Source organism: Podarcis cretensis (genome assembly GCF_951804945.1).
Source record: "Podarcis cretensis genome assembly, chromosome: 2".
Taxonomy (NCBI): domain Eukaryota; kingdom Metazoa; phylum Chordata; class Lepidosauria; order Squamata; family Lacertidae; genus Podarcis; species Podarcis cretensis.
In genome coordinates this window covers 29,052,808-29,064,230 of record NC_137171.1, presented here as the reverse complement: position 1 = coordinate 29,064,230, position 11,423 = coordinate 29,052,808, and the positions used below count along the sequence as shown (strand labels likewise).

General features: G+C 44.3%; 1 protein-coding gene across 11 annotated transcripts in view; it reads right to left on the bottom strand.

Moving 5' to 3' along the window:
* Positions 1-5,458: 5,458 nt before the first annotated feature.
* Positions 5,459-11,423, bottom strand: part of CEP131 (centrosomal protein 131) — a 29,396-nt gene continuing 23,431 nt past the window's right edge. For all 11 annotated transcript variants that reach the window (XM_079967662.1, XM_079967653.1, XM_079967656.1 and 8 more), the window contains 6 exons: positions 10,991-11,065; positions 10,760-10,902; positions 9,410-9,587; positions 8,882-9,078; positions 7,595-7,655; positions 5,459-5,800 (listed from right to left, as the gene is read on the bottom strand). In XM_079967662.1, the coding sequence (XP_079823788.1) occupies positions 5,726-5,800; positions 7,595-7,655; positions 8,882-9,078; positions 9,410-9,587; positions 10,760-10,902; positions 10,991-11,065 (729 nt within the window). In that variant the 3' untranslated portion in view covers positions 5,459-5,725. The remainder of the gene's footprint in view (positions 5,801-7,594; positions 7,656-8,881; positions 9,079-9,409; positions 9,588-10,759; positions 10,903-10,990; positions 11,066-11,423) is intronic.

Genomic DNA, 11,423 nt, shown 5'->3' with positions numbered 1-11,423 from the left:
CAGGTGCCAGCCCAGTCAGCTTCTGTACATGGTATTGGGGGGGGGGGGGCATGTTGCCCTTTGCCTCAGGTGGCAAAAAGTATTGTGTGGCAAAGTCACCACAAGTTGAACTTTTTCAGAGGGTTGTTTTGGAGTGTGTGTTTTTTTTAGCATGGTGACAGGTCCCTGTGAATTCTCATTCACGGACTGGAGTCCTTAATTCCTATTCATATCTGGGAAATCTACACAAAGGGCAATGGCCATGTAACTTCAGTCTTGGTCTTGAGAGGATTCAAAAGGCCATGGTTGATTTCCACTGCAGCATACAACATCCATGTTAAAGGATTTCTGGGGTCGTGTAAGAGAATAATCATGCTAACTGGTTACAAGAAAGGATGGACATGACAGAGAAATTGCTATGCTCCCATAGGGATGTTTCAAGGGGTCTGAGAAATCTATTTGTCTCTCCTCGTGGAGCTTATAACCTTAGCAAGAGACACTGGACAGAGCAAATCTGTCTTCTGGAATTTACTAGAAATGACGACGCCACTGGAGCAGCCCTCTTGCTTCCAGCCATCTGAAGCTTCACATATACATTGTTTGTTGCCATGGAAATGTGCTACCATAAAGACGATTGAAAATAGCAAACATTTCATTAAGAACCATCACTTTGAATAATGCATCTGAATTCAGAAGATGCCAAGATGTTAGAATTCAATAAACAGTTTCATATACAGTGATGTTTTGACCTGAATCTGATGTCAAGCTACGGCTCTAAATCGCATTAGAAAATATTGCAAAGCTCAGACATAGAATGTTCCTGCTGGTTACTAATGCTAGCCTTCTCTCAAGCTCCATTGCAACTGTAGGGCTTGGGCCACTCTCCAAGATAAACCCTGCATAATCAGTTATATAATGCAGCTGTATTATTTGTGTCTGAAAGGGGCATTGGCCTAGAAATTAGCTAACTGCAAAGATCAAACGTTGCACAGAGAGAATCAGAGGATTAGTACAAGGGTAAATGCCTGCACAAAATGGCAGCACTCCCCACCTTTCTACACATTCCTACTGAATGGTGTGTACGGTGCTTTTACTAGTTGCCAGAGTTCTGGTTTGTAAGGTTCATCCCCGCAAATTCAAAAGTACCCTGAAGCCAGCAAGTGGACCAGCCATGCTGACTGAGGATGATGTGAATTAGAGTCCAACAACATCTAAAGGGCCACCACAGGTTCTCCATCTTTGCACTAGAGCAGGGGTCAGCAACCTTTTTCAGCCGTGGGCCGGTCCACCATCCCTCAGACCTTGTGGTGGGCTGGACTATATTTTTTTTTTGGAGGGGGGGAATGAACGAATTCCTATGTCCCACAAATAACCCAGAGATGCATTTTAAATAAAAGCACACATTCTACTCATATAAAATCACCAGTCAGGCCCCACAAATAACCCAGAGAGGCATTTTAAATAAAAAGACACATTCTACTCATGTAAAAACATGCTGATTCCTGGACCGTCCACGGGCCGGATTGAGAAGGCGATTGGGCCAGATCTGGCCCCTGGGCCTTAGTTTACCTACCCCTGCACTAGAGTAACTCAGCACGGATTCATGCAAAAAGGGTAACATGACCAACACATGAAGGTAATCTGGATAAGATGGTAGTTTGGTATTGTTGTCTCTGGAAGTGGTAGAAGATCAAGGATTACTTTCTGAGCGACAGCATACCAGCTTTGTATAGGTACATGCATGCAGTCACACCTCTTCCAAAGAGCAGGAATGGGCAGTGTGGCCTCACAGTTTTGTGGAACAACAAATCCTTGAACTCAGGATGCAGTCAGGGATGAATTTTGAACACCACCCTTTGACATCTAGCATTAGCAGTTACTATGCCTGCTATGAGGGACGCGGGTGGCGCTATGGGTTAAACCACTGAGCCTCTTGGGCTTGCCGATCTGAAGGTCGGCGGTTCAAATCCCCGCGATGGGGTGAGCTCCCGTTGCTCGGTCCCTGCTCCTGCCAACCTAGCAGTTCAAAAGCACGCCAGTGCAAGTAGATAAATACCGTAGGTACCGCTCCAGCGGGAAGGTAAACGGCGTTTCCGTGTGCTGCTCTGGTTCGCCAGAAGCGGCTTAGGCATGCTGGCCACATGACCCGGAAGCTGTACGCCGGCTCCCTCGGCCAATAAAGTGAGATGAGTGCCGCAACCCCAGAGTCGGTCACGACTGGACCTAATGGTTAGGGGTCCCTTTACCTTTATGCCTGCTATGAGCAAACATTTTGGAGCTATTACCTAATAGTGGCCCTAAAAGAGACAATCTATTGAATGCAAAGTCAGGTTAATGTAATCACAAGAACATGCATGTGTATGCCCTTTATAAATGCACACACACACAGCAAGTGAGAAACCAGGATTATTCATGTTAGTGCTTCCAAGCTTTGCATAATTAGAACGGATAACAGCCCTGAACACTGTTTGATCGCTGAATTTCATCAACAATGCAAATAAATTACGGTAATCAGGCTTCTTTCAGGAAAACCTTATGCCTGCAGTCCTGTGCATAATTATTTGAAGTCCCACTAAACTTCATGGGACTTGTCTAAGCTAAATTACACAAGGTTAGGTTGTATCACCCAGGGAATTTCTGACAAGCAGAAAGGGCATATTTGCATGAGGAAGCCCAGCCGAATGCAGTAAATTTTACTACTAAATACACAGTCACTGCTTTTGCAGATTCACGTAAATAAACACTTTCGTTCAAGGGCAGACTATTGGATCTGGGCATGTAACTGTCCCAAGTTATCTTGCATATTCCAGCCAGTTGCACCTTACCAGGATCAACTACCTCCATTCTGGATTTGGTAATGACAACGCAACAGATTACAGACTATCATAGTAGGTTATTTGCACCTCATTTATGTGGATTTTAAACATCTTCCTAGAAAGTGACTTGTTGGGGGAGACAGGGACTGGGACTGGCAGTAGTGAATTCCACCATCAGTAACCATGCTGTCATTTCTTACAACCATGGTTAGCAAACAAGAAGATAATCACCTCCTTTCTCCCACTCTGCACAAGACTGTTTATTTCCTGCAAAGAGAAAGGAGGCCTGTTTGCAAAGAGAATAAATCCCTCCTACTCCTCATTTGAAACAAGAGCTCTTTCTAGAAATGTTTTCCCACACTGGATTTCACATGATTAAATACTTAAAAGCCTGGGTGTTCATGCAGAGCTGGAGCCGTGATTAACACCGTGACTGGCCCTGCCATACGCCACACCAGGATGCAGACGTAGAGGTGCTTCTCTGAGGAGTTTCCAAGCATAGAGGGTGAGCAAAGTGCAAGCACAAAGGGCAGCCATTTGCACAAAGCACTTGGGTGACAAGACCCATCAGTCATGAGGATCCAGCAAGCGTCAGCTTGGCTGTGCATTATCAATACTTTTTGTACCAGGTTAGGTTTTACTTGAAGCTATTTGAACAATGCAAAAAGATAAATTGAATTCCAGGTACCCACATAAAATGGACTTTGGGAATAATAATAATAAAAAAAAACCAAGTGTGCCTGCTTCTGCCAAAGACAATTCACTGCAAGATACACCTTGGCTAAAACACAGCACTTTGTGACCTGCACGTAGCACATGATAATTCAGACAGCAAGTGGCTTCAGGTATTGTTAGGACTTAAGCCCAGGCCTGATCACAGGTGTATCTGGTAGACAATAGCAAGGAAGACTCTGTGAAAGGGCAGCAGATCTGCAATGGTCTCAGACACAGGCTCAGAACCAGCCAAATTCTCTTTACAGGCATGTACATTCCAGAAACCAAGGAAAATTTTAGACTGGGCAGATGGATTTTTACTACACAGCTGCCTCTGCCCACCAAGTTACAAATGCGTTATGCTTCACACCCAGCAGCAATAAACAAAACCTCTGGAGAAGTAATAAAGGGCAAAAGGTAACTAACAACCGGTGAAGAGACATTTGCTTTTAACAAAGTTCCCAGAGTGCTATTGCTGGACCACAGCACTCTGCTGCTGCAGGCAACACAGCTACTTTTCCAGAATTAACAGTTGTGTGTCTTTAGATTAAGTAAAACTAATCTGCTGTGTTAAGGAAATAATAGAAGTGAAATGGTTTAGGCAATTGCAATAGGACTTGTATAAATACTTATTAATAGCTAGGGGCTGTGCCTCTGCTCGCTTCACTCATCAATCTCCCCGGCTTAAGCCCAAGGTTCCCCTCACCATCACATGCAACTACAAAACTTGCTTTTCACCTTCCCAAACCCCATGTCTGAATCTACTTCTCTCCTCTGTCATGCAGCCCGGTTTTGCACCCATGTTCGTCTACTTCCCCACCCTTGTGTGTAACCCGCCGCACACGCACAAACCACTTCCATGCTAACCTCCTGCAACTTCCTCCTCCCACCCATTGCAACTGCTAAAAACCCTTTTTAACCTTCCGCCCAGTTAGAAAGCCAAGCCACCCTCCCTTCCTGTTTTACAGACCCTTTCATGCCCCTGCTTTAATCTTCATCCCCATTCAGGTGCCTTCTACTCCCTCCTTTTTTTGCAACCCATTTTCATATCAACCCCCCTTTTCCTACCTCCTCCTCCTTTTTCAACTCGCCCTTGCGCAGAGATAACCATCTTCATGACTCCTCCTCTCTCTTAATCTGCAAACCTTTTTGGGGTGGTGTATGTTACTAAATCTTCAAGATGTATGAAACCTTCAGAGAAAGCCTGCCAAGTTTGCTCAGTTAAGAGAAGGTTAAGTTCAGATTGCAGGTGTTGTACATATATGGGTGTTTGCTCGTTAATAAAACACCTGTTCTAAATTACTACATCAAATCTGGAGCTTCCAGTTGAACTCAACTCATGGTACCAGGAGTGAAATACATGATCTGAAGGAACTGTGGAATATTTGAAGGCTCCACATATGTTTATCTCTCTCACATGTGGCGGCTGCAGAGTAGAAGAGGGAGAATTTTGAAAGAAAGGAGGGACACTGAAAAGAGGGGGAACTGGCTGTTTTAAACAATGCTTTGAGTAATGCGTGGTGAAGGGAAAGTGAGAGGGAAAATGCTCTCAGCTACCTCCCACCTGCCTGCGTGTCTTCCTACTTTACAACCAGTTCAGACAGTGGCAAACAGGTCAGCTGACTCCTCCTTAGACTCAGTGTTGCCCCTTGTAGAACTCAGCAGGGAAGTTGATGGGGACAACATTAGAATTAGTTGGGTTTGGCTGTCGTTGGCTCTGGCTCAATCTACTGTTGTGCCCCCTGCCTCCTGCCCTACCAGTCCGACACTGGTGCAGACAATACTGGACTAGATGAACTAGTGGTCTAACTTTATATATAAGGCAGCTTTCTGTGTTACCAATGGTGAGTAATGCAGGGCCAAGAATGCAACCGACAGGGGTCTGCTAAGCAGGCAAGACTAGCTTTAGCAGAGAACAGAGAGAAGTAAAAATCATTGCTAGGCAGACATCTTACAAATCAGCTGGATTTACTGTTAAAATACATTGGCAAGAACTGGGATACCACCCAGAGGTCATATCTCAGGCACAAGTAAAGAAACAGGTTAAAAAAAATATTTTTTTTTTTAAAAGAGGGAGAGGTGATCCCTCCCCAACCCACATACAGATTAGTGTTCGTTTTATCTTAAGTCTCTTGTGGACCACGACAGGCACATTTCTGTTGCTGTTCGTGTTCATTGGCTCTGCCCTTGCAGGGCTGTTGGTACCAGTGCAGCCGCTACTTGGCTGCTAGCAGCTGCTTACGCTGTTGCTCCAAAAGGGCCTCTAGGTGGTCTGCTCTCTTCACGGCTGCCTGAAAAGAGAAGATAATTCAGTTCAGGGGAGAAATACGTATAGCGGTGAAAGGATGAAAGAGGAAAACAGAAGAATTTGCCATGCAAGGATGTAATCGCAAAAGTTAACAGAAGCTAATAAAATGAACGCAAATCAAAATTATTCTGATCGTTAAGGAATCACTTTTAAAACAGGAAGGTAAAAAATTGTTCAAGGTCTCACTTTTATTGTTGAATTTAATGCAGGCGGGTGGGCGCGGAGAACAGGAAATAGGTACAAGTTAAATTGCAGGGAAATGATTTGGGATTTGGAATGATGGGACAGAAGTGGTTAAAAAGGGTGAGCATAAGCTTCATGTGGCATTGCAAAAGGAGGAATATTTTACAAGATTGTGTAGGTGTTAATCTAATCACAGTCAGGATTTATCACATTTAGGAAATGGATTCTAGTATATGTTGGAGAGGATGTATAGAAACAAGTAATTAGAGACATCCATGGCAAAGTTGTCCTAAAATCCTGGAGACATGGAGGAAAATGTTAAATATCATTAAACAAATTATGGGAACTAATCTAATAAAAAACATGCTGATTAATTCATTTAATTAATTAAACCGACTTTTAAAAAACCATTAATAATCTCTTAATGAGTACAAAGGTGTTGGTGAAAAGATCCTGAAAATGTGATAAGGAGTTAGCAATTAAAAAATGGGGATCTTGAAACTGCATTAATGTGCAGAAACTAACTAGCCACATGAAAATCAAAGAGAACTGAGAAAGTTTTATTCTATCTTGGGAAAATCAATGACCAGTTTACTGAAGTGTTTTATTTATGGATTTCTGGAACTTTGTGCAAACATATGTGCACTGTCATATTGACCCAACTGATCCTTCAAAATTAAAAAATAAATAAATGTTAATACTGCTTTTTATTACCCACAGCAATTGTTGTTTTGGCTGATGTTTCCTAGCAAAGAGTTCACACATTCAATTAAATTGCACACTGGATGGAATAATACTTTCCCCCATTCTTCTTCTAAACTAATTTGCTGCTCAACTCTTGCAGTGAAGTGGCTTCTCTGTGGCGGATGGCTACAATCGTGCTGGATTGAACAGGGTAATACCAAAATTACAAATTCAAATAGCTTTATTCATCTTATTCCCCTGAACATGATAAAATTAACAGCAGTAGCAGGAAAAATAACAACAAAACGAAACACAGGCTGGAATCCAATGCTGTCATTGCTCATATGGAACAGCTTTTGTTCTAGAAGACATCTCTACTAATGTGAGAGGAGGGAAGGAAATTTTCTCCAACTCTCCTTTCGCCCCACCCATGCCATCTTTTGCTCTGTTCTAGAGGGTCTGGGAAAGCCTCTAGAACAGATTTTTGAAGGGCTCCACTGGGAGATACCCCACCCCTCAAGTATTCAGGCATCCACTGGATCAAAAGCCATTATGCAAGTGGAGCGGCAAGACTGAATTCCACTCTTGATATCGCTATCTTGATCTTTCTAACTGCCTGCAGAAGTCAGAGGATTAATTTATTTTATAGGGCTTTGGTCTCTCCTCAGTAGTCTCTTTCAAGGAGGAGTTGGTGCCACGAGCGTTTCATAATTCTTTTGCAAACTGTGACTCGGCAGCCAGCCAGTGCCTTCAATGTCTCTTTCCCTAATGAGCTCAGGGGTAGCTCTGCCATGTCACAATCTCCACCTGCGTCCTTGGATCCCATGAATTAAAACCATCATCGTTTTCCTCACTTTGTCTTATTCTCTGCATCAATGGTGACAAGGATAAGCAGGTTTGCAGCTCTCACCTCATGTAGTTTTCGAAGGCTGTTCACTGCTTCCTCTTTCTTCACAATTGCTGTCTTCACTCTACAGAGAAGAAAGCAAAAGGAGACTGAGACCCAGGGTCATACACTTATGGTACCCTTGATGTTCTGCTGTCATGTTGGAAGCTGGGGAAGAAGAGGAAGATGTTCCTGCTTCTCCAAGGACAATACCTGCCTCCTCACTTTGGCTTCTCTAGAAGATCTCACATGGAGATATAAGCCCTTTCCCAACATTCAGTGGTGAATGGTGCCCCCAAATGAAGACAGATTTAAGTAGACTGTTTAAACATGTAGTAACTCCAAACATGCAGTCTCTGTACATGTGACTGGGCACCCTGCAAAAAGGCTGGGGTTTCTTTAGGCAAAATGTGATGCTGGGTGTGTGTGTGTGTGTGTGTGTGTGTGTGTGTGTGTGTTAAAAATAGATCCAGTTATACATGGGTCTTTCTGCTCTCAGAATAGCAGTAAGAGATTATACAAATGTCTGAAAAATGACTGGGGTGCAGGTTTCTTTTTAGAGACAGCAACAAATGAAGAACCACCCTGAGATCATACGATGAAAGGCAGTATATAAATCTAAGGAATAAATAAAATAAAATATGGGACAGGTGACATTTGAAACTACTGGTTAGTGCTGCAAAAATAGATCATTTTGCTTACTCTGCTGTCTAAGATCTTGAAGATCCAGATTAACGGTAGTAAATCTTTAAGAAAAAAAGACAAGCAACTCAACCTATTGCGTTCACATGCAGTCTAGGTCCAAGGGACGAACCAAAGCTACAGGGACAGATCAGTGCTGACTTGAGATAGTGAAGAGGAATTTGTGCTACTGAAAGTCTCAGAAGAAGTGGTGAGACACAATATAGGTTTTTTCAGTAGTCAGGGACAGCAAGACCTCAGAACCAAGCACAGGTCTCTAACCTTCCCTCCTCATGACTTTCAGATGCAAAATACGTCATCAGCTTATTGGTGCCAACTTGCATAAGATTATACAGGTCACAATTCAGCTTGTTGTGGTGCAGAACTGCAGTTATCTAGGCATAGAATGTTAGCTCTCCGATTAGCTACACAGCCCTGTCACACCACCACTTTACAGTTTTGCACCTTGGAAGGGCTGCCACACTAAAACTGACAAGAGCTTCTGCCTTGGGCGTGCATGGGCGGAAAAGACAACCGCAAGTGTCATTTGGGATATGCCAGCCCAGGTTGCTGCAGCATTGTTCTAGGTCAGACCTGAACTCATCTACAGCAAGTGAGATCAATCCTCACCTTTTATGCACTTCTTCCAGCTCCTCCTCTTTGTCCCTCCTCACTCTGTCCAGTTCTAAGCGTTGCCGGGCACGAAGCTCAGCCATTTCTGTCTTGAGCCGCTTGTTCTCCTCCTCTGTGCTCACCAGCCGATCTGCAAATTCCTGCCGGATGACCTCAGAGAGGCTGCTGCGCTCCTGACTTAGCTGATCCGCTACCTGTTACAGCAAGCAGAGAGGGGGAAGAGTATGTGACATATTGATGTCACTTTCCAGATATGCAAGAGATAAAGTCAGAGAGAAGGCAATGCTCAAGCTGCCATCCAAGGTCTGTCTAATTCTTTATTCTGCAGTTTACACCAGCAGAATTTACAGGTCCTTAAACCTTATCCAAAGACAAGAACCCACACACCTCTCCCATACTCATCGCATCAGGGCCTCTGGGATTCCTCCCTACCTTCCCTTTCTCCCCTGGATTTGGAGAGGAACCTGTCTGAGCAGAAAAAGCTTACTAGGAAGTCACCGCTTGCCTTCTCTGTGATACACCCACCTTTCGGATATCCTCTGTCTCCTGTTCCTTCTGCCGCAGCAGACCTCGCAGGTGAAAAATCTCGCCTTCTGCCTCTGAGAGCCGTCCCTTCATCTCGTTGCAGCGCTCTTGGAGTTTACGTTCTGAGTGTTCCATTTCTTGCAGCTCTGCTTCATATTTGTCCCGCAATCTCTTTATTCTGAATAGAGAATGGGAAGAGCTCCTGACTGCCTGCTCAAGCTAGAGCAGACCCCCCAGTTTTATCAGGAGGCCTTTGAGGCATAATACAGCTCTTAAGACCATTTTTATGAATGAGGTGACTGTAGAGAAGGGTTCTCAAGCTTTCTGCCCACTGGGGCCACTTGAGAGGGCTGAAAATTACTGAGGTCTAGAAGTCACAAAATATTGGTGGAAGGGTAGAATTGGTTTGGAGCTCATATCCTGCAGCATTGCTTTACAAATTTGCCAAAGCACAAATGAAGTGTTCTGATCTTCTGGCACTCTGAACAAAGTGTGTTTGTGTGAAAAGGCAAGCCAGTCCTGAGAAAGTTTGTTCTGACTTTCAGCTTCCAAAAATACAGAGGTAACTGCCTTCAGTGACTGATAAAGGCACTGTGGGCCATCTATAACATGCACCAGTTCTAATGAATACCTGGAGCTATGAGAAAAATAAAAAAGGCAAGGTAGCAAATATGTGGGTTCAAGGACCTAGTCACAAAGGAACACCAGCAATCCCACCTGTATAGTCAGGATTATTACCTGTTGCTTCAAATGGCCGGTGATTCAAGGAAAGCAAAACAAGTGTGTAAAATATGCAGATACACACCACCTGACTAGGCCAACTACTTGCTTGTGTGGTTGAGGGTCACAATACCTCGAGGACCACATCTCCACATATGAACCAACCCAGACCTTGCAATCATCACCTGAGGTCCTTCTTTGTGTGCTTCCTTCATGCAAGGACCAGAGGGTGGAAACACAAGAATGGGCCTTTTCTGTGGTGGGTCCCAACTTGCCGAATGCTCCCCCCAGGGAGGCTTTCCTGGGGCCTTCATTACATTTCTTTAGGAGCCAGGCAAAAACATCCCTCTTCTCCCAGGCCTGTGGCTAATTAAACAATCTATGGTCTTTTAAACTATGTGTGGAGGGGTTATTGCTTTTGTTCATTACTATGGTGTGTGGGTGTGTGTAGCAAACTGCCCTGTGATCCTCAGATGAAGGGCAGTATAGAAATTTTAATAACAACAACAACCCTGCACAAGGTCCACACTGAGAACCCAGCTTATAAAAAGCTTGAGCCAAAATGCAGAAGGCCATTTAGGGAACAATGGGAATGCAATTATTTTTGACCTTCATACATAACTGATTTACCTGTTCTCTGTGGCTCTCTCACACTCTTCCTTAGCAGAGGACATGTCAGCTTCTAGCCTCTGAATGACCAGTTCAATCTCCTTGTCCCTCTCCTTCCGCACTTCTTCCCTCAGCTCTCGCTCCCGAGTGAGCAGCCAGGCCTCCTGAAGGCAATACAAGAGAGCCCAGGTAACGTTTAATCTGGGCAAGGTAAAGCGAGAGGGCAGCTTAAAAGGGGAACTACAACATTACCTCCTTCTTTAGGTAGTTGGCCTCCCAGGCCTGCTTCTCCATCTCCAGCTGCACCTTCAAGGCCTGCACCTCTGCCTTGAGGAAGGAGGAAAGAGCACAGTGAGGCGGGGATCAGGGACAAAGGAGAGAGAGGGGCTGACCCCTCAATCTCTTCCCCTTCCAATCTCCAATATATTAATCCTGGTCCAAGATTTCCACATCAAAAGAGCATGTGTGTTTACCAAATGGATGCTCAAAGAGGATTGAAATTATTATTTTCATCTACACCACTCCAAAGATTGAAAGGATTGAAAGGATGGAGCACTACACCAGGCTTTCTGCTTTGCAAGAGTGCTCAACACCCGGTGCAACCACATCGGTTGCATTCCCCCAGAGCCGCCTCTGGCCACAGGAAAACGAAGGTGGCAGGACAGAGGCTGTTTTCAAAACTACT